The sequence below is a fragment of the Bos grunniens genome, chromosome 16 (genome assembly GCF_055505025.1).
Source record: "Bos grunniens cultivar Pamir isolate PY7600 chromosome 16, Bosgru_T2T1.0, whole genome shotgun sequence".
In the NCBI taxonomy this organism is placed as follows: Eukaryota; Metazoa; Chordata; class Mammalia; order Artiodactyla; family Bovidae; genus Bos; species Bos grunniens.
This window is the reverse complement of record NC_141180.1, coordinates 29,283,038-29,310,744: the sequence shown is the minus strand read 5'-3', so window position 1 is coordinate 29,310,744 and position 27,707 is coordinate 29,283,038. Positions and strand designations below refer to the sequence as shown.

General features: G+C 51.4%; 1 protein-coding gene across 8 annotated transcripts; it reads right to left on the bottom strand.

The window, feature by feature from the left end:
- FBLIM1 (filamin binding LIM protein 1) lies at positions 1–27,707 on the bottom strand. Of its 8 annotated transcripts, none has more exons than XM_086343873.1 (9): positions 27,583–27,707; positions 21,716–21,771; positions 21,023–21,289; positions 15,777–15,967; positions 14,826–14,943; positions 13,152–13,321; positions 7,945–8,123; positions 5,783–5,900; positions 1–1,468 (listed from the first exon to the last, which is right to left on the bottom strand). In XM_086343873.1, the coding sequence occupies exons 3-9, from the start codon at positions 21,267–21,269 to the stop codon at positions 1,355–1,357; spliced, it is 1,137 nt and encodes a 378-aa protein (XP_086199999.1). In that variant the 5' UTR covers positions 21,270–21,289; positions 21,716–21,771; positions 27,583–27,707; the 3' UTR covers positions 1–1,354. The 8 variants fall into 8 exon arrangements, with proteins under 8 accessions (XP_086199999.1, XP_086200000.1, XP_086200001.1 ...); XM_086343874.1 differs by lacking the exon at positions 27,583–27,707 and adding an exon at positions 26,121–26,462; XM_086343875.1 differs by lacking the exon at positions 27,583–27,707 and adding an exon at positions 25,659–25,706 and having other exon boundaries at positions 21,716–21,815.

The following is a 27,707-nucleotide window of genomic DNA, read 5'->3' as shown; positions in this document are numbered from 1 at the left end:
TTTGAATAGTTTTGCATTTATTTTCATGTATAACTAGCACATCAACATGTGGCTGTGTGGATATATTGCTTAGTTAGCATAAGACTAAATTGGTTAAGTGAGTAAAAAGAAGAAGGATGCTGAGTTAAAGAAAATATTACGGAAGTGAGAGAACAGGAGGTCCTCATATGATAAAAATTGTGGAAGTTATGGGAATGCCTGGAGTTTGGGACTTGCTGCTCTAAGCTTCAGGCAAGAAGCTCTGCTCTGGTCCGAAGCCCTTAAGGGGCCCTACACAGAAACCCTCCAGGTACTTGGAGCTCCGAGAAGCCTCCTAAGAGCACGTGGTACATTGAGACGACCCCAGGGAGGAAAGCACCTTTTGTTCATGTGTTCATGCCCTACAAAATGTTTTAGAATTACAAAGCAACAAGTGATTTTTCCTTAAAAGGGAAAAGAATCTTAGAGGTGTGGCCTTGATTGGGCAGTGGTCACAGGGCAGCCTGGGCTGAAGGGCCCGAGCAGGGGTTGGGGGACACCCCTGTTACTGTCCTGGAGGACTGTGTGTGTGTGTGTGTGTGAGCACAGCCCCCATCAAGGCTGCAGGAGGAACGCCCAAGGGCTCCTGTGCTCCGCTCCCTGGCTAGCAATAGGCACTTAATCTGTGTCTGCAGAATCACTGTTGCACACGGGAGGAGGCGCCAGAAGGCAGCTGGAGGAGTTGCTGATGTCGTCCTTGGCTGCCAGCGTGTCACCCTTTGCTCCTGCCGCTGCTGTGCAGGCTCATGCCTGGGCCTGAGCCCCATGTCAACACGGCCTCGAGGTGGGAAGTCCAGGCCACCAGGAGGGTCACTATCTTGTACATTTATGAACAATGGAAGGTATTTCCCCACCTTCCCCCAAAATCCAAAGTATGTTTCTCATCATTTAACCTTCAAATGTTAAAACTAGTGCTTTTTAAAGGACTCTGGGGTTGTACTCTAATAGCTCAGCACGCTCAGAGCTCATGGATCATTGCTATGGACACAGGGTGCTCAATGGAGACTCACCCAACTGACCCCTGGAAATGGAGGTCGAGACCAGTGCTCAAGAGGGGCCAGAACGGTGGAGGTGGGAACCCCGGGCATGATGTTCACAGTACGAAAGCCTTCTGGTGCCCAGAGGAGAGAAGGAACAGCTGAGAGTCTGAAGGGTGCTCTGAGCTGGGAGGAGGCCGGGGCTCAGTGGCTGAAGTGATGGGCGGAGCTGCAAGCTGGTCCCTGTGTGTGGCTTGGAAGGAAAGCATGCCAGAACAGGTCGGGAAGGGACACAGTTAGGGAAGGGGCCCAACAAGCAGGGCTAGTGTGCAGCCGCAGCCCCTGGCCCAAGGGTGCCCTCAGCAGCACCCCGCAGCACTCCGCTTCACGTGGCACGGCTTGCAGAAGAGACGGTTGTTCAGCGGGTAGCAGCCCTGGTCCGTGGGCTCCACAGACAGGAGGACCCTGCAGTCCTGCGGGAACAAGACACATGTGGATGGACCCAGGCCTGAGCCCTGCAACCTGGAGCCTGAGACCCCATGCCTGAGCCCTGCAGCACGGAGCCCAAGCAGGTGGGACTTGCGAGCATCCATGGAGGAAATTAACTGAATCACCCAAGAGGAGAATCCAGGACACTGAGAGAAGAGGGGGCCCTTTGGTGGAGAAACCCCCTAGGGGATCATGGAAAGGGCTGAAAGGGTCTTAAAAGCCCTCTCTGAGGTCCAGTGAGGGATGGCATCCACCCCAGGTCACAGCTGGTTCCAGAGCTAGGATAGGACTGGGTTTTCAGGCTCAGAGTCCAGGGGTCTTTTTGTTGTTCTACTGTTAATATAGCTTCAACACTGGTACAAACCTTCATTTTTCCAACTTTTAAATCCCCAAAAGATTTTAGAATGAAGTTGGGGATTCAGGGCCTAGACTTTGCTAAATTTACCATTTTGCCGCAAGCCCGTACCTCATCTGGGCCTCACTTGGGCAAATGCAGGAAATAACAAGAATGATGACCATCCAGAGACCTGCTCAGGGCATGGCTGGTGTTCCCTAGAGCCGAAAGGATGAGACCAGAAAAAGGCTGATCTTAGAGACAACTCGGGAGTCCCAGCCATCCTGATCCAGCTACGCAAGCCTGGGAGGGCGCCCTTGTGTGTCTTTTCTCTGGAACTGCACCTCGAGTCTCTCAAGGTGACTCTGGGCTATTTAATGCCAGGATCTGGGCTATTCCTAACAGCCACTTGTTTGGCATTCTGAGAGCACCAAGGGCCAAACCTAAAGTCCCAAAGGGGCACATGTGACCTCTTCTAAATTAGAATCAAATGAGGAAACACCTCAACTATGACCAAGTCACAGAGCCTGAGAAGGAGCTATCAGGTTGCAGAAAGCTGTCAGACCCCGCCCAGAACACAGGGAAAAACCACTCTGTTCACCCTCAGATTCCTCTTCTTAAATGAAGACACTAACTCTGGTATCAAAAGCTCATCATTAGGATTAAATAAGGGGCTTCTCTGGTGGCTCAGAAAGAATCTGCTGCAATGCAGGAGACCAGGATTAGATCCCTGGGTTAGGAAGATGCCCTGGAGAAGGGAGTGACTACCGACTCCAGTATTCTTGCCTGGAAAATTCCATGGACAGAGAAGCCTGCTGGGCTACAGCCCATGATGTCACAAAGAGTCGACACGACTGTGCAACTAACATTTCTACTTTTCAAGGTGATGTGTATGAAAGCATTTTATATTGAAAAATACTAGCTGAGTATGAAAGTGTTGTTACTCTTCTGGCAATTTTAAGAAATAACATGGACCACAAGGTAGGCAGGAACAGGGAATGCCCTGGCAGTCCACTGGTTAAGATTCTGAGCTTCCACTGCAGGGGGTGTGGGTCTGATCCCTGGTCAAGGAACTAAGATCATAGGCAGCACAGTGCAGCCAAAAAAAAGGTCAGGAATGGTGAGAAGAATGTGGATGGCACCTTGAAACCCACTTCCCTTCCTAGAGAAACAGACCCACATCTGCTCAGGCCACTGCGGTTGAAGCCTTACTTTCTGAAATGCAGCTGCTAGAGTCCAAACTCTGACTCACTGCAGCAGCCTGGGCAATGTTCCCAATAAGCTGACCAAGGAGAAGCAGAGAGGGTTTATTTGCTCACCATCCAGGCCCATGAAATGCCAGTCACCACTGGACCTAACGTGGGCTATGGCAGGGATAACAGCATCTGAATTTCACCGCTGTTCTTTCAAGATATGTTATCAGCCGAACTTTGAACTATAACCAACACGTCAACATAATTATGAAGCAGTGTGTCAACTTCTTGATTAAACTCTCAGGTCACTCTCAGTGAAAATGGCTTCTTGGCTCCAGACCTCTGCTTAAATGTGAGTGAATAAATGTTTGGAATCTCACTGGCCAATTAAGAGATTTGCTCTGTTACAAACTATTTCATATAGGATGGATCAACATGGTCTATTGCACAGCACAGAAAACTATATTTAATATTCTGTGATAAACCATAATGGAAAGTGAAAAGTGAAAGTGAAGTCGCTCAGTTGTGTCCAACTCTTTGAGACCCCATGGACTGTAGCCCACCAGGCTCCTCCATCCATGGAATTTTCTAGGCAAAACTATGAAAAAGAATATACATATGTATAACTGAGTCACTCTGCTGCACACCAGAAACTAACACAGCACTATAAAGCAACCATACGCCAATTAAAATTTAAAAAAAAAAAAGAGAGAGATTTGCTCTGGGAGTCCCCACTTAGGTGATACCTTTTTGTCATCATCACCAAAACATCAGTGACATGAGGAAGACAGGAAGAGATAAGGGTGGATTCTTAGAGCCTGCCCGGCAGGACTGACTATATAATTTGCAGAGTTTGGGGCAAAACGAAAACACAGAGTCCCTTATTCAAAAATGAAGAATTTTAAAAAATGACAGCAGAACTTCAAAGCAAACAGAGGATCCTTTTGAGTGAGAGGCCTGTGTGTTTCTCCAGGCATTTCTTGCTGGAACCGCTGTACCAGCTTCTAACCAGCCTCACCACCTCAGCCTCACCACTCCCTGCATGCAGCCTGAGGCTGACTCCTTAGCTTGGCCCCTGGGGCCCTTTCCTTCTCTCTGGCCTCACTCTATATCCAGCAGTCTACACTCCAGACACAGCTAGAAACTTCCACTTCCTCCTATTCTTCAGGCCGTTTGTGCTACAGTAGGATTTCATAGGCCCTTGCCTCTTTCTGGACTTCTTTTCCCCCTTGGACTCTGTGGCAAACTTCTACTCATCCTGCAAAACCCAGGTTAAGCACCGCCTCCTCTACGGGTGCCTTTGAGGGCTTCTCTGGTGGCTCAGAGGTAAAGAATCCACCTGCCAATGCAGGAGACATCGGTTCGAGCCTTGATCTGGGAAGATCCCACATGCCTCAGAGCAACTGATTCACAACTACTGGGCCTGTGCTCTAGAGCTGGGGGACTGAAACTATGGAGGCCACACACCCTAGAGCAGCCAACCAGAGAGGCCACTGCAATAGAAGCCCGTGCACCACAACCAGAGGAAAACCTGTGCAGCCAGGAAGACCCAGCAGAGGCAAAAATAAATTAGTAAATCAAATCAAGTAAGAGTGCTTTGATTGTACCAATCTTGATCACTTGACTTAATTACTGCCTTCTTCGCCCCAAAGCGGATTTATACTTGCTCTTTCGTAGCACCCTAAAAGGACATCTGTGGTATGTGTGCCCAGCATTCCTTTTGTCCTTCCTATGGTTGTATCAGGGCTTCCCTGGCGGCTCAGGGGGCTTTCCAGTTGGCTCAGTGGTAAAGAATCCTCCTGCCAATGCAGGAGACACAGGAGATGCAGGTTCGATCCCTGGGTTGGGAAGATCCCCTGGGAGAAGGAAATGGCTACCTACTTCTGTATTCTTGTCTGGAAAATTCTATGGAACCTGGTGAGCAACAATCCATGGACTCGAAGAGAGTTAGACATGACTGAGTGACTGAGCATGCACACAATCAATCCCAATGGCCTCCCTGGCCCCAGAGATTATCAATAAGAGCCCCTGGCCACTGATTGATCCAGAATGGCCCATGTGATCCAAGTTGGGTGAATCAGAGGTCTTGGGACTGTAAGGGATCACTGGATGGGGTTTCTAAGTCGGAAGGATGTAAACCTGAGCCAACCGTGTATCTCCTGTCCCACAGAGAATGCCAGGGCACAGAGAGAGAAAATGAAGCAAACACTCGCATAAAGGCAGAACCAAGAGACGGAGAGAAAGCCCTATATCATTTGATGTCATCAATGACATCACCACCAAGAACCTTCCTGTTAAGGTCTCCTTTCTTGCAGAAAGCAGGTTGAGTTTGGTTTCTATCATTAACTCCAAGACTAGATTTGTAGTTATTTCCATTCTTATTTGTCTCTGCTATTAGATAGCTTGGGCTAACAATTTTCTTTTTTTGGCCATGCCATGTAGAAGTGGGGTCTTAGTTCCCCAACCAGGGATCGAACCTGCACCACTTGCATTGGAAGCTCAGCGTCTTAATCACGGGACCGCCAGGGAAGTCTTGGATGGTGAGCAATTTGAGATCAGAGGCCTCACCTGGACCTGTCTCAGCCCGGGGCCTGGCACACAGCAGGCCCTCAGCAGGGCTCACGTGGTGACTGGACTGGACCAGCTACAGCTAATTAAACCATGGACCTGTCTCAGCCCGGGGCCTGGCACACAGCAGGCCCTCAGCAGGGCTCACGTGGTGAGTGGACTGGACCAGCTACAGCTAATTAAACCAGCACCGGTCCACTCACCTCACACCGGTAGCAATTCTCATGGAAGTTTCTTCCCATACACTCGATTTTGAAGGCATCCTTCCCATCTCGGGGAATGATGGGATTCTCACAGATGCTGCACACCGGGGCGAACTTCCTAGAGAGAAAGAAACCCAAGCTCAGGAGGCGTTCACACCCACGACCGCAGAAATTAGCTGTCAGAACCTGGGCTGGCTCTGGTTCACCTCCCAGAGCTATTTTGGATCTGTTGCTATGTGACTATACCTGGAGCTACAACCACAAATGCCTATTTCTTCCTGGCAGGAGCAAATGGAGAGACCTGCATAATTAGACCCAGCTTCCCAGGGTATAATTAGCCCAAGGGAAGGAAGTAACTGGGGAACACTGGAATTTGAGAAAGCAGAGAAATCTCATGTGTGCGTTTCCGGTGAACCCATTTCATTGGTCTTGTATCGGATCACCGCTTTCTCTTCTTTCCTTTTCTGCTAGGCGCTTCTGTCTCTCCCCTTGGACAGTGATGGACAAGGCGTCTTGGACATGTGCGTCACCATCTCTCCATACAGCTAGCTACGAGGGGAGGCACTGGGGTCTGGGGATTGACAGCAAGGCCCTCAAGTCAGTTCGACGGGGTTTGAATCGCAGCCTCCATTCTTACCATCAGGGAGACTTAGGTACAGTGAGTCCCCTACATACAAATGATTTCTGTTCTGAGAGTGAGTTCGTAAGTCCAACAAAGTTATCCAACTAACACAGTCAGTTATAGAATATTACATTATAATAGGTTTATAATACCTTTCACACAAAAATGTACATTAAAAACAAACACAAAAACTAGGGAAAACATTCTTGAATCTGTGGTACAGCACCTTGGGAAATATAGCAGCACGTACAACAGCTGGCCTACAGGAGCCGGCACCAAGTGAGGAGGCAAAAAGCGTTACTGAACGGAGAAGGGAGAAGAGGTGGGGGTGGGAGAGCTGAAGGATCGTCGGCAACAGGAGACGGAGCACAAGCTGCAGTTCCACCCATGCCAGCGATGGCACGGGTTCTGGGGCCTTGCTGGAATCAGATGCACGTTCGCATCTTGAAGGTTCGTATGTAGGGGACTTACTGTACTTATGTACTGCGTGCCTCAGTTTCCACATTTGCTAAAACAGAACCTTTAACAGGGCCTGCCTATACTAACAGTTTTGAGATAAAATGGCCTAACCCAAGTGGAGTTGCTCAAAGAGTTAGCTACATGAACAGGAAGAGAAGTGGGTCATCTGTAGTGATGTGGATGAACCTAGAGTCTGTCACACAGAGTGAAGTGAGTCAGAAAGAGAAAAACAAGTATTGTATATTAACACATATATACGGAATCTAGAAAAATGGTACAGATGAACCTGTTTGCAGGGCAGGAATAAAGATGTAGAGAACAGAATTGTGGACACAGTGGAGGAACGAGAGGGTGGGATGAATTAAAAGAGCAACACTGACATATATACACTGCTGCTGCTGCTGCTGCTGCTAAGTCGCTTCAGTCATGTCCGACTCTGTGCAACCCCATAGATGGCAGCCCACCAGGCTCCCCCGTCCCCGGGATTCTCCAGGCAAGAACACTGGAGTGGGTTGCCATTTCCTTCTCCAATGCATGAAAGTGAAAAGTGAAAGTGAAGTCGCTCAGTTGTGTCCGAGTCTTCGAGATCCCATGGACTGCAGCCCACCAGGCTCCTCCGTCCATGGGATTTTCCAGGCAAGAGTACTGGAGTGGGGTGCCACTGCCTTCTCCGATATATATACTACCATGTGTAAAACAGATAGCTAGAGGTGAAGCTAGTGTGTAGCACAGGGAGCTCAGCCCCGAGCTCTGTGACGACCTTGAGGGGTGGGATGGGGTGGTGGCAGGGAGGCTCTAGAGGGAGGGGATGTATGTATACATATAGCTGATTCACGTTGTTCTACAGCAGAAACACAACCTGTAAAGCAATGACACTCCAATTAAAAACAAAAAGTGTTAGCGGCCAGCAGGTGGTCACTCAAACGCAGGGTATGTGGAACAGCCAGTGGTGGATTCTGCAGGCCCAGAGATGGCAGGATAGCTCTGACCCAGCCTCCAGCACTCAGGCTCAGCAACTCCATCCCACCTGAGCCCCACGCAGTCCTCCGCGCCCCACCTGGTGTGCGGTCCCCTCTCGTACCTGTAGAAGTCGTCCAGGCAGTACACCTCATTCTGACTGTCCAGGGCAAAGCTCTCGTCCCCGATGCGCCGGGCACAGGTCACGCACGTGAAGCAGGAGGGGTGGAAGGCCTGGCCCAGGGCCCGGATGATGTGTTCCCGGACAACCTCGCCACACTTGCCACACTTCTCCAGGGTGTCCTGGGACAGAAGGCCACCGCCTCAGAGCCAGCCCATGGGTGTGCCCCCTCCAAGCCACCAGGGGCACTGGACCAGCTACCCACAGGGGCCCAGGAGGCAGAGGTACGGGAGAGGTGCTCACATTCATGCAATTGGAACCCTAACTGCTACCCCTAAACCTCCACGTTGCTTAGAGGGGATCAAGTTTGGCCCTGTATCTGGTTAACAGTGAGAAATCCTGCCATGAAGCTATGACTGCATCTTTTTTTTGTGATTAGGAAATGCTCGAGGCCAGGGTCCATGAGGGTCCATACGAAAAATTTCTCTAAAGCTTCAGAATCAGTAAAAGGCATTCCCAGAGGGACTGTCATGCTTTTAATCTTATGGATAAATCTTGAAACTTACCATTTTCCATTTGGCTACTTGGAAGTTTACAGTCCGATTTCATGCTCCACTTTTAGGAATGAGTATGATGAACTATGGAATGAGGTTTGTGACATTGTACAGGAGACAGGGATCAAGACCATTACCATAGAAAAGAAATGCAAAAAAGCAAAATGGCTGTCTGGGGAGGCCTTACAAATAGCTGTGAAAAGAAGAGAAGCGAAAAGCAAAGAAGAAAAGGAAAGATATAAACATCTAAATGCAGAGTTCCAAAGAATAGCAAGAAGCGATAAGAAAGCCTTTTTCAGCGATCAATGCAAAGAAATAGAGGACAACAACAGAATGGGAAAGACTAGGGATCTCTTCAAGAAAATCAGAGATACCAAAGGAACATTTCATGCAAAGATGAGCTCGATAAAGGACAGAAATGGTATGGACCTATCAGAAGCAGAAGATATTAAGAAGAGATGGCAAGAATACACAGAAGAACTGTACAAAAAAGATCTTCACGACCCAGATAATCACGATGGTGTGATCACTGACCTAGAGCCAGACATCCTGGAATGTGAAGTCAAGTGGGCCTTAGAAGGCATAACTACGAACAAAGCTAGTGGAGGTGATGGAATTCCAGTTGAGCTATTCCAAATCCTGAAAGATGATGCTGTGAAAGTGCTGCACTCAATATGCCAGCAAATTTGGAAAACTCAGCAGTGGCTACAGGACTGGAAAAGGTGTTTTCATTCCAATCCCAAAGAAAGGCAATGCCAAAGAATGCTCAAACTACCACACAATTGCACTCATCTCACACGCTAGTAAAGTAATGCTCAAAATTCTCCAAGCCAGGCTTCAGCAATATGTGAACCGTGAACTTCCTGATGTTCAAGCTGGTTTTAGAAAAGGCAGAGGAACCAGAGATCAAATTGCCAACATCCGCTGGATCATGGAAAAAGCAAGAGTTCCAGAAAAACATCTATTTCTGCTTTATTGACTATGCCAAAGCCTTTGACTGTGTGGATCACAATCAACTGTGGAAAATTCTGAAAGAGATGGGAATACGAGACCACCTGATCTGCCTCTTGAGAAATTTGTATGCAGGTCAGGAAGCAACAGTTAGAACTGGACATGGAACAACAGACTGGTTCCAAATAGGAAAAGGAGTTCATCAAGGCTGTATATTGTCACTCTGTTTATTTAACTTATATGCAGAGTACATCATGAGAAACGCTGGACTGGAAGAAGCACAAGCTGGAATCAAGATTGCCGGGAGAAATAGCAATAACCTCAGATATGCAAATGACACCACCCTTATGGCAGAAAGTGAAGAGGAACTCAAAAGCCTCTTGATGAAAGTGAAAGTGGAGAGTGAAAAAGTTGGCTTAAAGCTCAACATTCAGAAAATGAAGATCATGGCATCCGGTCCCACCACTTCATGGGAAATAGATGGGGAAACAGTGGAAACAGTGTCAGACTTTATTTTTCTGGGCTCCAAAATCACTGCAGATGGTGACTGCAGCCATGAAATTAAAAGACGCTTACTCCTCGGAAGGAAAGTTATGACCAACCTAGATAGCATATTCAAAAGCAGAGACATTACTTTGCCAACAAAGGTCTGTCTAGTCAAGGCTATGGTTTTTCCTGTGGTCATGTATGGATGTGAGAGTTGGACTGTGAAGAAGGCTGGGCGCTGAAGAATTGATGCTTTGAACTGTGGTGTTGGAGAAGACTCTTGAGAGTCCCTTGGACTGCAAGGAGATCCACCCAGTCCATTTTGAAGGAGATCAGCCCTAGGATTACTTTGGAAGGAATGATGCTAAAGCTGAAACTCCAGTACTTTGGCCACCTCATGCGAAGAGTTGACTCACTGGAAAAGACTCTGATGCTGGGAGGGACTGGGGGCAGGAAAAGGGGACGACAGAGGATGAGATGGCTGGATGGCATCACTGACTCGATGGATGTGAGTCTGAGTGAACTCTGGGAGTTGGTGATGGACAAGGAGGCCTAGTGTGCTGCAATTCATGGGGTCGCCAAGAGTCGGACACGACTGAGCGACTGATCTGATCTGATCTGATAAGGGTCTTTCACGTATTTTTGGAGTACTAACTTTCCTTGGATCTCATCTCACTTTCTACTTTGATTTCCTCTGTTTTATCAATTTATTTGATATCTCATGGTATTATGTGTGCATGTCAAGTTGCTTCAGTTGTGTCCGATTCTTTGTGACCCTAAGGACTGTATGTAGCCCACCAGGCTCCTCTGGCCATGGGATTCTCCAGGCAAGAATACTGGAGTGGGTTGCCATGCCCTCCTCCAGGGGATCGTCCCAATCCAGGGATCTAACCTTCTTATGTCTCCTGCATTAGGAGGTGGGTACTTTACCACTAGCGCCACCTGGGAAGCCCTCTCATAGTATTATATGTGTCCTTAAAAATTTTTTTGTGTTATTGTGGTAAGAATACCTAATATGAAATCTACCCTCTTAATAAAATTTTAAGTGTATAACATTATTATTGATTACAATTATTATGTGCATTCTTTTTTTTAAAGTATTTATTTATTTGGCTGCACTGGGTCATGACTGCAGCATCTGGGATCTAGTTCCCCAACCAGGGATCAAACCTGGGCCTCCTGCACTGGAAGCATGGAGTCTGGGCCATTGGACCACCAGGGAAGTCTCTATATGTGCATTCTTACAAGCTGCCTCAAATCCCTTCTGGAGTGAGGTGCGATGACAGAGAGAGGAAGAAGAGAGGACAGGGTAGGTATTACTGAGACAGCAGAGCGCATCCCGCTAACTCACCTACCTCTTCTCCTGCATGTCTCTTCCCCTTCCTGGCTGTGAGCCTGTTCACCTTAACCTGATTTCCTCTGGACAGATGTGCCAGATGGGGCCAGCATTTCCTGCTTCCTCCTCTACTGGCTGCTGAAGGCCCTCCTGGCTGCTCTCAGCTAAAACCCCACCCTCATCCCTTCTCCCCGCCACTGCTCCACCCCTGCCTGGATCCAAGCTGGGGAAGGGCATAAGCACATCAGAGGAGTCACACTGATGGAGTCAGAGGGTTAGGGTGGGACGGCCTGGCTCCTCTCTCCTCCCGTAGCACCTCACTGCCTGGGATCAGGTCATTCGGAGTTTTCTAAACAGTCCCGACTCCAAATGTTCTAACCCTTCAAATTAGTAGTTTTCAGACTTCAGTGTGTATCAGGATCACTGGAGAGACTTGTTAAAAATGCAGATTGCCAGGCATCACTAATCTGAGGACAAGGTGAGGTTGACTGCACCCCCAGGGATGCTTAAGGGAGGTCTGTATACCACACGGAGAAACGCCACCATGTGCCACTAGAGAGTTAGCAATTCCAGCACCTTGGCATCCAAACTAGCGCTTCCAGGCTACACGTGGTACCCAGAGATGCCCCATCACACCACACACTGGAACCTCGTGGCTCTAGGTGAGGGAGTGGCAAGACCACAGCAGGTTCCAGAACCAGCCAGGGCCGGGGCAGGTCACCAACTCCACCACTGACCAGAGTGTGACAGTGTGGCAGGCTGAATGATGCCCCACAGGTACCCAGGTTCTAAGCCCTGGAGCCTGTGACTACCTGGCACGGCAACAGAGACTTTGCAGGGAATTCGCTGGTGGTCCAGTGGTAAGGACTCAGCACTCCCATGCGGTGCAGTGCAGCCAAAAAAAAAACAAACCAGGCTTTGCGGGTGTGACTGAGTTAAGGATTTTGGAATGGGGAGACTCATAGGCTTAGAGAATGAACTTTCGTTTTTGGCCATGCCACACAGTATGTGGGATCTTAGTTCCCCAACCAGGGATCACACCCATGCCCCGAATTGGAAGCTCAGAGTTTTAACAAATGGATTGCCAGGGAAGTCCCTAGAGAATGAACTTAAGGTTCCTGGGGCAAGGGACAGTCAGGGAGTTTGGGATGGACACCTGCTATATTTAAGATGGATAACCAGCAAGTACAGCACAGGGAACTCTGCTCAACTTTTATGTGGCAGCCTGGATGGCCAGGGAGTCTGAGAGAGAGCAGACACATGAACACATGTAACTGAGTCCCTTTGCTGTTCACCTGAAACCATCACAGCATTGTTAACCGACTCGATCACAAAACAAAAAGTTGAAAGAAAACGGAAGAGACTTTGCAGGTGTGGCTGAGCTAAGGATCTTGGGATGGGGAGGTCAGCTTGGGTCATCCATGTGGGCCCCAAATGTCATCACGAGTATCTTTAAAAGAGGAAGGCAGAGGGAGACCTGAGAGAAAGAGAGAAAAAAGAAACTGATGCAAGATTCCACACTGCTGACTTTGAAGAAGGACAAAGGAGCCAAGAAATGCCGCTTTTGGAAGCTGGAACAGGTGAGAATGGACTTCTCCCCTAAAGCCTCCGGAGGGAGGAAAACACTGATTCTAACTCAGTGAAACTGATTTTGGACCTTGGACCTCCAGAATCAAAAGAGAATTAAGTGTGTATTGTTTGAAGCCACCGAGTTTGTGGTCATTTGTTAGAGCAGCCATGGGAAATGCACACACCTTGGCTGAGTTCCGCTCCGAGCCTCAGCTTCCTCATCTGTAAAATGGGTCACTAGCGCCTACCTCCTCAGATCATTCTGGGAAAGGAGGTGCTCAGTGCTGGCACCTGGGAAACGGCGCTGGGCTTACCTGGTAGCAGGGTTCACAGAGGGGCCGCCCATCCTTCTGGTAGAAGCTCTGCCCGGCCAGCTGGCGGCGGCAGACACGGCACGTGAAGCACTGGGCATGGTACTGCCTCTTCATGGCCTCTACGGCCAGCTCTCGGGGGGACACAGTCTTGTGGCAGAAGGCACAGATGTCTAGGGTAGAGGAGACAGGCTGTGATCCGCCCAGCCTGGGAGAACTGTACCCAGTCACCACCCAGGACCTAGCTAGAGTGCCAGGTTTCTTCCTCAAACCCCCAGAGGCTGTAAGCACAGCCTCAGCTCATGTGGAGGATCATGAGGGACATTAAGAAGGAAGGTGAGTGGCCTTTAAAAGGCTAAAATCAAGGTGCTTCCCTGGAGGTACAGTGGTTAAGACTGTGCTTCAAATGCTGGGGCCTTGGGTTCAATCCCTGGTGGGGAAACTAAGATCTCACATGCCACACAGTGTGGCCAAAAAAGGAGAAAAAGCTAAAATTCAGACAGGTAGTGTTAGGACAAATGAGTTGCCATCTGCAAAAAAATCAACACAAGACAGACAGCTCCATAGTAACAGCTTACACCCAGCTAATTCAAAACGTAGCCAAGATTCAAATGTGAAAAGGGAAACCGTAAGAACGCAGGAAGAAGTCAGAGAAGAATTACTTCATAACCTGGGACTAGAGGAGGCCTTGGCACATGGTGGGCACCTAATAGCCATTTAGTAAATGAGTAACAGACAGTGCTGGAGAGACTGTGAGCACATGGGCACTCTGACGCCATTGGTGGGGATGCAGATGGCGGTGACCAAGGACAACTTGGCAAAAATATCACAGTGCCTCCTCTTCTGGGAATGTATCTCAAGAACTTGCACACGGGCAAAATGATTAGGTGCAAGGCAATTCACTCAGCATGACCACCTGAGCACCTGTCCACAGGCAACCAGTTAAATGCATGTAGTCAGGCCCAGCTAAGGAATACTATGCAGCTGTGAAAAAGAACAAGAAAACTCCTTATGTTCTGATGCGAATGAGTTCTAAGACTGAATGAAGAAAAGAAAGTAAAGTGCAGAACAGCACAGAGCTCGCTCCTATTTGTGAGGAAGGATATATTTGCATCTGCTTGCATATGCATAAGACACCTCTGAAAGGATGTGCACCAGATATTAACAGACTGTCTATCTGGAATGTGCCTTTCTGTGCTTTTTATTTTTATTTATTCTTTAAAAATTTGTCTCTGTATTTATTTGGCCATGCAGGGTCTTAGACGTGGCATGCAAGATCTTTAGTTGCAGCTTTCGAACTCTTAGTTCCAGCATGTGGGATCAAGTTCCTTGACCAGAGATCGAACCTGAGCTCCCTGCATTGGGAATGCAGAGTCTTAGCCACCGGACCACCAGAGAAGTTCCTTGTGCTTTGTATTTTGTACTATGTAAGGGTGCTATGTATTCAAAAACTTAAAACGGTGAAAAAATTCCAGGCATTTTTGCCATCACGGCAAGTTTTCAATGGATTTTAGTTATAAAGGAAAAAAAGGTTAAGGCAGTAAAAATAAAATTGCCTCACAACTATAAGGCCCATTACTGTACTGTGAGTTGGTCCCTGTTCCCCCAGCTGCTCCCGCAAGTCCATGCTGGCCCCACGAGGGCCCAGCGGGCCACACAGACTCCTTCCGGTCATACCTGTGGAGGCCTCTCTCTCAGGGAAGCTGACAGGATCTTCGGGAGGGGGCGGCAGCTCCTCCTCTGCGGGCTTGAGATGACTGGGCCGAGGCTGCAGTGGAGGCCCCTCCACCAGGGCCTGTGGGGACAGAGGGGAGAAGAGTCATCCAACAGGGACACCACACAGTTCTGCCCCTCATCTGGTGGCACCAGGCACAATTAGCCCCCCTCTGCTTTGATAGTTTCTACTGTTAGCTGTGCCTGGTCCTTGTTGCTGTTTGGGCTTTTCTCTAGTTGCAGTGAGTGGGCCCCTCACTGTGGTAGCCCCTCCTGCTGCAGAGGAGCCCGGGCTCTGGGGCCTCAATAGCTGTGGCTCCAGAGCACAGGCTCAGTAGTTGTGGTGCAAGGGCTTAGCTGTCCTGTGGCATGTGGGATCCTCCTGGACCAAGGATCTCCCGCATCAGCAGGCAGAATCTTCACTGCTGAGCCACCAGGAAAGCCCCCCTCATGAACCCCCTGGTGAAGAGGCATAAACTGAGGCCAGCTCTCCCAACTCCTTGCTCTGGGTTCCTTTATCCAGTCAATGGTATTTCTTTCTGCTTCTAAGGAATCTCCTAGAGTCATGGTTCCCCTCGGCCTGGAACCCTCCTATGTCTACAATGCCCCTGTCAAGGGCAGAGGGTTAGAGATGGGTTTCCTCTGCAGGATGAAGGATTTAGATTAGATGCAGGGGAATGTCCTCCTCAGAGCTGATGGAAGTACTGATGTGGACAGGGTGTGGCATCCCTTCTCCAGGGATCTTGAGAAACACATCCAACTTTTACCGGCCTGAAAGAGCTTTTTAGAGGGGCTGCCCTCGAGTAGGAGAAGGGACCTAACAACCTCCAAGCTTAAAATCTTGAAAGCCCCCACCCCCCAACCCTCCCTCCTTTGACCCGTGGAGCTCCATCAGGTACCAGGCGTCGGCAGTACCTGTGGCGGGGGTGGGGGAGGGGGCAGGTGCAACTGCTCTAAGTCTGAAATGAGTGATGCCCCCATCGCGGAGTGGGGCTCTTCGTCAGGAGGGGGCAGGTCCGCTGGGGGGGGCGGAGGCGGAGGTGGGAGGAGGTCCAGGTCTGGAAGTGCATCGTCAACGTCCAGGGGCGGAGGAGGAAGCGAACACCCTGCAACCAGAGGGAGCAGGTGGGTTGGCCAGAGTCTCTGCAGGTGCACAGAACAGGTGACACTAACCCAGGAGGCTGGGCAGCACGGTGGCTGAGGGCTCAGGTCCAGTGTCGCCCAGATCTGGGTTCCAGCTCTGACACCACCACTGACGTGCTGGGTGTCCTTAAGCAAGAAACCATCTCTCTGAGCCTCAGTTTGCTCAACTGGAACATGGGTCTCAATCGCTTAGGGTGGTTCATGAGGATTAAGTAAAATGATGCAGGTAAGGGCTTGGCATGTGGCCCAGGCTCAGAAAACAGTGGCTGCCAAAGCCTTCTATAACAAGCCTCCCCCAGCGGGGTGCCAGAGCACTGGAAACCCCATGAGAAGGGCCTTGTTCAAATGTAAGCAAAACCAGCTCCTAAGACAGTGATTCTCAAGGTGTCACTCCTGGACCGGCAGCAGCGGCATCACCTGGGACCTTGTTAGAAGCACAACTTCTCAGCCCACCACAGAGCTGCAGAATCAGACGCTCTGGGGCAGCGCCTGGTCATGGGTGTTTTGGAAGTCCTCCAAGTGACACTGACGCCACTCAAGGTTGGGAACCACCACCCAGTTACATAACAGATTCAGGTAATTACTATCAGGTGTTGAAAGTATCAAGGGGACGACAGTCAGTAGGGAACTTTCCAGAGGAGCTGCTCAACTATCACCATCACCACCCGAACCCACCGATAACCCCAGCAGACATCAGACGTCTTCTGACTTGTGTTACATATCAGAAGGGATGGCCGGCATTGATGAAATGCCTTACAAAAAAAAAAAAAAAAAAAGCCAAGGGAATTCCCTGGAGGGCCAGTGGCTAGGGCTCCGTGATTCCACTGCAGGGGACACAGGTTCGATCCCTGCTTGGGGAGCTAAGATCCTGCGTGCAGCATGGTGTGGCCAAAAAAAAAAGTGAGGGGGAACAGAGCGACAAGTTGGATGAGACCACCCAGGGACCCAAAAGAACCAGTCAGCAAACAGGACATTCTACAGAAATGGACTGTTTCTGCAAGAAATTAAGGGCATGGAGAGATCAAGAGAGGGGGCGTCCCTAGAATTAAGAGATTTATATAATGTATAGATCTGTGCTGTCCAGTACAGAAGCCACCAGCCACATATGGCTATTGAGATGTGCTTAGTACTAAAAAAAAGAATGTAAAATATCTCATTGATAAAAGTAATATCATTTTACTTTTTTCCACATGGATGGATACTAGAAAAATTTCAATTACATAAGGTTTCCATTTGTGACTCACATGGTATTTTATTGGCCAGCACTGCTATGGATCTCACTCGGGTTCCAATTCAAAGGATTAATCATCTCATTTAATTCCCCTCATTTTGCAGACAAGGGAAAGCATGTCAATTACGGATAGACTATTAGATAATCCTAGGCATTCCTGTTGATTTTTTTATATATTATTTGGACTTGAGGTTATGTAAGAAAACAACCATTCTTACCATATGTGGGGCTGAAATGACTTGATTACTGGCATTTCCTTTAAATACTTCACAAGAGAAAAAAAAAAAAAGGGAACAGATGAAACAAATGTGGCCAAATGTCAATAATTGCTGAAACCAGATGTGGGATATACAGGGGCTCCTTGTACTGTTTTCCTTGTTGTTTAATTACTAAATTGGGTCTGACTCTTACACTCATGATAGTGTAACCTCCTCCCCTCCAGGTTGTCCTGACAAGGGCCTGCCCACTCCCTAGGACTCCTCCTGGAACTCCTCCTGGAACTCCAACTGGAGGGGTCAGGAGAGAAAGCACAGCGCAGGACTGTGTCCACTGCCACACTCAGGGTGAGTGCTGTTAATAGTGCCCTGGCAGAAAGAGCACGGAGGCACTCTGCCCACCTCCTATCAAGGGCATATGAGGTCGGCCAGGCTCCAGCGAGGTCAGACCGCCCTAAACACCCAGGGAGAGCAGACAGAAGGGGTTTAAGCCCGGCTGCCTGAAGGCCTGGGCTCTGGTCCCATTTCCTGGGTGTTCACTGAGGCACCTCTCTGGCTTCAGGTTTCCCACCAGTTCGACAAAGATAAGCCCTCTCTGTTCTCTCCAGGGCTGTACAGGTGGAAAGCTTGTTCTAGACCTCTGAGTCGGCCCCAGAATCACCTAGAGGCTTTTCCAAAAGTCAAAGGATGGGCCCCACCCCAGCGCTTCCGATTCAGCAGGTTTGGAGTCAGCTTTGGGAATTGACATTTTTGAAATGACACTGAATTTACACTAGAATTTACATTTCCCAGGTGATGCCGATGCTGCAGGTTCAAAGGCCACACTTTGAGAACTACTCATCTGTAAGTCCTACCTGCGGACCAGATACTCATTCTCCAAGTGTGGTCCCCGGGCCAGAGTATCAGTTACCAGGAAACAGGTAAGGAATGCAAATTCTTGGGCCCCACCGCAGACTTGCTGAATCAGGAAGGCCCAGGGTGGGGCTCAGCTGGCTGGGTTGGAACAAGCCCCCAGGAGATGCTGAGGCTGCTAAAGTGTGCGAATCTGTGCTACATGAGCTGACTGAGTCAAGAACCAGGTCACTGAGAGAGAGCAGAAGCACTGAGGCCTCTCCCAAATGCCTGAGGTTCTCGACATTTGGATGTGAAGGGTGGGCAGGTCCCAGCCAGGGCAGGAATTCAAGAGGGAGAGGGGAGACTTCTGCCAGGATGAAAGGGTTCAAGAAATGCTGGTGGGTTCCTGAGGGGACAGGGCTTCCCTTGTGGCTGGCAGGTAAAGAATTCACCAGCAATGTGGGAGACCTGGGTTTGATCTCTGAGTTGGGAAGATACTCTGCAGAAGGGAAAGGCTACCCACTCCAATATTCTGGCCTGGAGAATTCCATGGACTGTATAGTTTATGGGGTGGCAAAAAGTCAGACATGACTGAGTGACTTTCATTCATTCATTCATTCATTCCTGAGGGGACAAGCATAGGTCAGGTGTCAGATGACGGCCTGCTGTAGATCTGGCTTTAAGCAGAAGGTAGGCCCCCAGAGCCCACCTCTGTGTTTTGTGGTCAGGCTTATGACCTCTGCTCACTTAGAACTTCTTACTCCAAGCAGGGCTGAGCCCCGAGATTGCCAAGTTGGCCAGCAACATGGCTAACCGGCCACTGTACGTCTATCCCCCACTGAGGAAGGCCTGTCAGGTTTTACAACCACACTCCCAGGATCTTCTGTCTATAATTCCAATAAGTCATGAAGACATCCCAGAAGGTTTGGCATTTTGGCATCTAAACTCGATTTCCTAGGCTCCCCCTCTCCTACCCAGAAGGAACATAATTTTTTTTCCATCGGGTCAATGTCCTGAGGTGTGAATCTTGGTCATCATGGTCCAGGTTCTTCTCTACAAGGCTTCCCTGGTGATCCAGTGGTTAGGACTCAGGGCGTTCACTGCCAGGGCTTTGATTCCATCCCTGGTTGGGGAACTAAGATGCCCCGAGCTGCGAGGTATGGCCGCAAGGAAAAACGAGAAGTAGCAGGAGGATGTTCTTGGCATGTGTCGTTAGGAAGGAAAGACCAGTCTAGGAGGCTGTGTTATACTGAAGAAGCGCGTTATATGAATGTCCATGCGTGGTCCCTTCTCCCTCCTGTGTCTGGCTTCCTATAACCGACATTTGCTTTTGGTCTCTGGGGCTTCCCTGGTGACCAGACGGTAAAGAATCCACCTGCAACTCGGGAGATCCAGGTTTGAACCCTGGGTCAGGAAGATCCCCTAGAGAAGGGAATGGATACCTACTCTAGTATTCTTGCCTGGAAAATTCCATGGACAGAGGAGCCTGGTGGGCTACAACTCATGGGGTTGCAAAGAGTCAGTCACGACTGGGCAACTAACACTTTCACTTTTTCACTTTCTGGTCTTAAGGTGGTTTTCATGGTGATGGATGCACAAGGCTTCCTTAGCCTCACTCTGGAACAGCAGGAACCTGACTAGGCACCTGAGGACTCCAGCACTGAGCATCTCAGTGCCTCCTTGTTTCCAGCTGGTGCCCTTTAGACGAGCAGCTGCCTCAGGCCCTGGTGTCATCATCCCTCCTTGCTACTCTCCGATAGCTGAGATTTCATATCACATTTGCTCTTGTTCAGTTGTTAAGCCTTGTCAGACTCTTTGTGATCCCATGCACTGTAGCCTGCCAGGCTCCTCTGTCCATGGGATATCCCAGGGAAGAATACTGGAGTAAGGTTGACATTTCCTTCTCTAGGGGATCTTCCCAGACCAGGGATCGAACCCATGTCTCCTGCATTTGCAGGCAGATTCTTTACCACTGAGCCACCAGGGAAGCCCCTTCACATCACATACATGACCAAATTTCCATCCTCCAGAGGAAGAAACTAAGTTTAAAGAAGGAAACAGCTTGCCTAAGATCACACAGCAAGTGAATGTAGAGCTCAACAGAGAACAAAACTACCTCTCAGCTCCTTCAACTTACCAAATTCATCCCTGCCTCAGGGTCTTTGCACTAACTGTTCCCATTTCCCTTCTAGCTCTATAGTGTCCTTTAAGTCTTAACTGAGCTGAGAGGTTACCTTCTTGGAGAAGCCATCCTGATTAACCCATAAAAAGTTGCACCTCCCCAACTCTTTACTGTGTTTAATTCTGAAATAGTCTTTGTGTCTTTCTGATATGATATTTTATGTTTTTACTATGTTTCCCCCACTAGGATATAAGTTTTATCCCCAGTGTCTGGCTCTGAATAATAAACAATAGGTATTCACACGGCAGATCCTGGGAGCAACACTTTCCATATGTGTTAACTTATCTAATCCTCAACGAGGACCCTTTGAGGTGGTTACTATCATTATTTCCATTTTACAGATTGAGAAACTGAGGAACAGAGAGGTAAAGTGGCCTGCCAAAGTCACACAGCCAACAAGTAAAGGAGTCAGGATTCAAACTCAGGCAGGTGGATTCCAGAGTCGGCCTGGAACACAGTAGGTGCTCAACAAATGACCCGAGAGCCTGCCCTTTCCTCCGCATTTCAGTGCTGCCTCTGAGCCAGCCTCCCTCGTCCAGCGCCCTCACCCTCTTACCTCCATTGGAGAGCTGAGGTGGAACAGCTGGCCCTGGGGCTGCAGCCCTGCCAGGGGGCATCCAGGAGCGGAGCTTTCCCATCGAGCCAGCCCCGGGTGCCTTCGTGGGGGCAGATTCCCAGGGGCGGCCAGGCCAGGCCTCACAAGCTGCTCGCCTCACCTCCTCAACCACAGCCTCATCTCGACGTGGGGGCACCAGGGTGATAAAGACAGACGAGGCGACCCTCTTCTCAGGCTTGGAGGCCATTGTTTCAGCTTCTGGTGGGGCTGGGGACAGAGTGGGGCTCAGGCTTGGACAGCGTTCATGGCAGTCGTGGAATGGGCAGGGGCGCTCCACCTGGACACCACCCACCCCCAGGGCAGGGAGCCTCCCTCTCCCAACAAGACAGGGGCAGCCACCCCACAGTGCCAGCACCCCACCCAGCCATAAAAGGGGCGGCAGATGTCCCCCAGGGAAGGGCAGGGGCCCACCAGGTGACCTGGCCACAGAGGGGCCGCAGCAGTCCTGACCGCCCGTCCCCCAACCTGCACACCTGGTGGAACAAAGGGCAGCCCTACCCTGCTCACCTCACCAATGATTAATTTCCCTCCTCCAAGGAGCATGAGGGAGGGGCCGCTCCTCCAGCTCCCCACCCTCGGCACTACTGACTGCCAGGCCCAGCCCAGGGCCGCACCCCAAACTACCTTCCTCACCTGGGATCTGGATTTTCCTAGGAAGGCTGAGGTCCCCAGTGTTCAGGCCAGCTCCACTATGGGAGGGAGACAGGGTGAATCAACGGTTAGAAGATCAGCACTGGATTCCAGGAGGCAAAGGGGACAGATGAACCATCAGAGCCACTGTTTACCAAGGCCTATCCTGTGCCAGCCCTGCCCTAAGCACTTTCCGCCCATTAACTCACACACCTCCCACGGCTGGAGTGGGAGAAGCACTGTTACCATCCCCGTCTTACAGATAAGGAAGCCCAGAGGAAGAAGTAGAAGTCATTCATTCAGCGTCATGCAGCAGGGAACTTGGGATCTGAACCCAGAGCCCATGCTCTTGGCCACCTGGCTCTGCTGCCCTCTCCCGGCCCAGCTCACAAACCAGCATCCTGTGCTTGGCCATCAGCCTCCACATCCAATCAAGTCTTGATCCTGTGGCCAGAATCTCTCCTGCTCTCATCTCCAAAGTCATGCCCTGATTCAGGCACAGGGGTGAGTGCCTCAAGGATCTCCAATCCTGCCTCAGGAGTGATCTTTCCGGAGCATCAGTCTGTTTCTTCTCTACTCAAAAGCCCTCCATGGCTCCCTACTACCTTCAAAATAAAGTCCAAATCCCCCTGGCCTCCACCTATTTTTGATCACCTTGGACCACGCACCCTTCCTGGACCATCTTTCTCCCTTACTTGCCCTGGCATGTTCCTACCATCTGTCTTTCCTGCCCAGTGCAGGGTAAATTCCAGTTTTTCCTTAGAAGCCCAGCGCAAACATCACCTCCTCCCTGAAGCCTCCCCTGATTTCCTACTCTAGGGTAGTTGTCTACGCCACAGGGCAATGACAGCCCATCACAGGCCACACTGGCTCACCATTATCATGTCTGCCCGCTCCCTAGAAGTGACCTCATATGCTTTCAACTGCGTCTGTGGTCTTTGCATGACCCAAGTCCAGCTCACAGGAGACATCAAAACATGGATCTGGGAGCAGGGCAGCAACCGGACCAGGGAGAGTGCACTTTCCTTCTCTCAGGTGGCTCCTGCCAGGGGGCCAGGGATGAGGTAGGGTCATGGGGTGGGGCAAGTTGTCCACACTCAGCCCCAGAGTTCTTACTGGCACCCAGGGCTTGTGCCCAGGGAAGGAATTGCCCTTTTTCTCTCTTATTCTCCATATGGGCCACCCTGACTCAGCCCCAAAGGCCGGCCCACAGGGACCCTAATGACCTGGAGCCTGAGTGGCCATTCAAAGGCCTCCCTCCACCGGCCACTGTGGACTCCTGTAGACTGATGGAGAATAGTAATAATATATGCTCCTAAATTCCCTTTAAATTGATTTATCTTTGATTAAAACGTGGAGCTCATTCTGATAATAAAATATCTGTTCTGAAAAAGAAACCAATATAGGAATAAAACTTCTAAAGTTCTTGTAAAGTACTTCTCTCTTGCTTCCTGTTTTGTAAGTGATGTTTGGAAGTACATATGCTTCTGTTGGCTGTCCTCCTCTTTGCTTTCATACTTTATTACAAGTATCTATTTTTGCAAACAAGTTTCAGAGTGCATCTAAGGTTTAAGTACAAGAACAAGGGCACCCACTGATAAAGTGCTTGCCATGTGCCAGGCACTGCAGCCAGTGCTTACTCAGTCACATAATTCTTGGGACTTCCCTGGCAGTCCAGTGGTTAAGACTCCATGCTCCCAATGCAGGGGGCGTGGTTTCAATCCCTGGTCGGGGAACTAAAAATCCCACGCACCCTTCCTGCACAGCCAAAATAATAATGAAAATAATTATAAAACAATACATTAAAAAGATACTTAATTCTTAACACAGATTGCTATGCCCCCACTTCATTTTTTAAAATATTTATTTGGCTGCAGTAAGTCTTAGTTGCGGCCTGCATGGTGTGTTGCACGGCGTGTGGGATGAACCGCGGGCCCCCTGCATTGAAAGGATGGAGTTTTAGCCCTGGACCACCAGGGAAGTCCTGCCCCCACTGTATAGATGAGGCCAGGTGAGGCTCCAGTCAAGAGATTGGAGACCTGGAATTCTAACAGAGCAGGAGCTAACCTGGAAGTCCACGGGGTATCCTTGGGCCTGAGAGGTCACATTTTTTCCCCCTGGATGATTCAGGGTGGGTCAGGGTGGGGAGGCAAAAATCTCCAGGCCTGTTCTTACACAGAATGGCTCAATCCAGACCAATTATCAGATGGCCAGTAAACTCTGGGCTCATTCCTGGAGGCTGCAGAGGGTGCCTTCTCTGCCTCCCTCCCACCCTGCCCTGAACCCCACTCCACCCCAACACACCCCTCCGGGAAGTCAAATCTGCTGGCTTCTCAGACAAAGACCAGGACAAACGTCCCAGCACTGAAACCAGATGTTCACAGCTGGGCAGCAACCCCCCCACCCCCACCCCGGCCTATCCCTTCCCTGTGCTTCCAACAGGGACTTCAGGCCCCAGGGGAAGGGGCCGAGCTAGGGATTTTCAAAGCCCTGTCAGTCAGACCCGAGCAGGAAAAGGAGCCAAGGCTCCCCTTGGGTCCCAATGCCCCCCAGGTCACCCTGGAGCGGGGGTGTGAGAGGAAGCTCCCTGTGGGGCGGCCTCCCAGCCAGCCCAGCCTGGGGGACCCTTGGCCACCACCCTTCCTCTCCCAGAGGACCAAAGTGAGATCCAGTTGGGTAAGCGGAGAAAGTGGAAACAAAGGGAAGGAAAGTCATTTCCTGTTAAGAGGAAGGAAGGAGGTTGAGATCCAGCCAGCCACCCAGCCCAGCTTTAGGCTGCAGCTCAGGGCAGGGGAGGGCTGGCTGACCCAGAGGGCCTCCAAGGATGGGGGTAGTCCCCCACTATGCACTCTGTCCCTGGTCCTACTCCTCTCAAACCCTGTGGGACCACCTCTAAGCTGTGCTCTTCAGGACTCCGAGAAAGCAGCCTAGGCTTGCTTGGGAGTTAAATTGCAGGCAGTGGGAGTGAAACTGAGCCCCCTCTCCCGGCCTTGCAGCCTGGGACAGAAGGGCCTCTCCCTCTCTCCCACCCCAGGGAAGTGGAGGAGGCCCACAGGGCTGAGTTCCCCAATCCCACCTCTTTCCTGCTGGGCCACCCTAAGCAGGTCACTGAACCTCTCTGGGCCTCTGTTATTTCAAAGAGTGGAAATAATGAGGTCTTTCTGGAAGGGTGGCTGAGCGCATAAAAGGAGAGGGGGTGCTCAAGATCTTGGTACTGGGTAGGTGCCAAGAGAAAGCCGGATGGTATTTCAGTACCTCATGCGAGAGGCGGAACCCCTGGGGGGCCTGAGAAGACCAGGACTTGGCTTCCATCAATGTGAAGAACAGGGATCTGGGCGCTGCCCAGTCTCTCCTTGGGGTCCTCAGAATCTGGGCTGGAGGAGGACTCAGGCCAGGGTGCCCCAGGCACACACCCTGGGGATAGCTCAGTCCCACCCCTTCCCAGCACCCCCCCTCCCCCCAGAGGATATGAGGCCCAGAGAGGGGCAGTTCCGCGGCCCCTCCTGCCCCTCGCCTAACCCCGGCTGGAGAAAGGGGCCCGGAGCTTCCAGGACCTTCGGAAACCCGGCGCCCTCCCGCAAGCACCCAGGCGGGGCGGCTGGCCGGGTCACAGTGGGGCGCCGCCGGGGACTTTAATTCGATCCATGTGCGGGACGCTGTCCTCTTTGTGCGGGAGCTTCCGCCCTGCTTCCATCCCTTCTCTCCGCGTGCCGCTCCGGGGCAGGGACACGCGCGCTACCTCCAGACCTGCCCTCCCTCCGCTCGGGGAACAGAGACCCGCACCCCCGGCCCCCAGTCCCGCGGGCCCCCCTGGGAGCGCCGGAGCTGAGGTCCGGGTCGGAGAGCAGGGTTGCGCTCCGGCCAGGGGCTGCCCGCGCTGTCACCTGTGTGTAGCCGGGGGCGCGGACGGCAGGACGGGACGCCCACCCCACCCCGCTCCGCTTACCTGAGCCGCCCGCGCCCCCGGCGGGTCCGGTCGGTCACCCGATCGAGCAGAGCCCGGAGCGGCGCGGCGCCTCCCGCCCCCTCCGTCCTCCCCGCCCCCTCGGCTCCCTCCGCCCCGCCGCCCCGGCCGCCTTACCATAAAAGGTGAAGCTTGGGGGAGGGGGCCCGGGATTGCCGCCGGGCGGAAGCGGCCCCTACCTGCCCCCCAACCTGCCCGGCCGCGCCCCGCGCCGCCCCCTCCCCTCTCCCTTTGTTCCCTCGACCCCTCTTCCCTTCCCCTTGGCCCAGGCCTGGAGGGTGGGCGGCCTCCTCGGGTGCCCACTCTCCTCGTCCTTTGTGAACCCAGAGTGGTCCTCCCCCAACCCCCTCCCCGAGGTCACCTGGGGTGGGGCCCCACCAGTTTGGCCTGGGATCTCCCAAGGTCTTAAGGGTCAGGTGGGACCTGGAGTCCCCGGACACTCACTAATCCTGTGGCAGTCATTCCACCTTCTTGAGCCTCAGTTTCTTCGCCTCTAAAATGGGGCTAATGACCTGTCTGGACCCTAAGGCCTTCTGCACGTGGGTCCCAGAGTCCTGGGGGGACAGGGTCCTCCGGGAAGCCTGGTAGACAGGGCCTCGCTGGCAATCAGGTCACCCGGTTTGCCACGCTGGGCCCGGTATCTGACCCCTCCACTGCTTCAGCCTCCTGCTCCCCCGTCCCCCAAACGTGGAATGGGGAGGGAGAAGCCCAGCCTGGGCTCTGGGGCAGGAGATGGAGCCTGGATGGGCCGCCTGAGTCCCTGGAGGCCCAGAGAACATTGCTGGGAAAAGGAATCTGGGTCTGATTCAGAGGCAAACAGATTGTTCTTTTGATTAAAGCCACAGTAGCGGAGGCCAGAGGAGTGCTGGACCCGGCGCCATCTGCAGGGAGGCCAGGCAGGGTCTGGCTCTCCTCTGTGGGCCCAAAGCTGCAGTCATGCTGCTGGCCGGAGGGCTCTGGGGCTGTTCTTGGGGGGTCATGCTTCTGGGGGCTGGGGTGGGGGGCGCTGAACACCCTATCCTGTGCTTCTCTTCCTCCCCCACCCTGCCTCCCTAAATCCCTCACTCGTGTTTGGTCACCTCTCCCATCCCCCACTGCATCCCTTTTTTCTTTCCATCTTCACAGCCAGTCCTATAATAACAACAGTAGTAACTGTAGCTGCTGTTTATAGGGGCTTCTTATCTGATGCTTGGCCTGCAGACCTTTCCATTTAATTCCCGAGAGAGCCCTATGGGAAAAGGCTGATTATTCCTGCTTCACAGATGAGGAAACTGAGGCACAGAGAGGCTCAAAGCTGACACAAGAGGCAAATGGCGGAGCTGGATTCCAACCCACAGCAGCGGGTGCCCCTGGGTACACACACCACCCTGCAGGTCCCAGCAGCTGGCGAGACTGCCACCCTTCAAAGACAGGTGACTCCCTCTCTTTTCAGCAGAGGGAGACTTACACTCAAGGCCGCCTGAGCCCATGGTCAGGGTTATTCCCCTGCTTGACAAGGTTACCTCCCTTTGCAAGCACCCCTTGGAGCAAGATCTCTATACCTTCCCCATGAGGAAGGAAAAAACCACTGGATGCAAGCCATGGGAAGGACCTTAAGGAAGAAGGTTTGATCCAGAGGTTTTCAGACACTTTTAGCCATAGAACTCCCTTTTAAAGTGCATTGTGACTTAGAAGCTTATTTAAAGCAAATAAAAATGTTGCTGCCCCCCCCCACCTCCATGATACCTCCCCTAAGCACCCACCACACCTCCAGGTGGGACAGTGAGGCACCGAAGGGTTGACGTGGGGCCTAGGGTCTCACTGACTCCAAGCAGGATCTAAGCCTTCCCACACCTGCTCTGAGCTAAGACTGGCTTGGAAGAGGGTAGGTCCAAGGGGAATGTGGAGTCCAGCTGCTGCCACTTACCAGCTGCCCAGCACCTCTTTCCCACCTCTGCTGCTGCTCCCGGGGGAGAGAAGAGTCCCGGACAAGGGACTCCAGCGCCAGCTCTGGTGTCTGTGTCACTTTGGCAGGTGCCTGGCTTCCTGCAA

Bases quoted from the DNA above. Each gene is read 5' to 3' on its own strand.
- FBLIM1 (XM_086343871.1), bottom strand. The intron at 5,901-7,944 runs GTACGAGAGGGG...CTTTCTCTCTAG, and splicing joins TGCCTGGACGACTTCTACAG to GAAGTTCGCCCCGGTGTGCA. The intron at 1,469-5,782 runs GTGAGTGGACCG...TTGTTCCCGCAG, and splicing joins AGAATTGCTACCGGTGTGAG to GACTGCAGGGTCCTCCTGTC.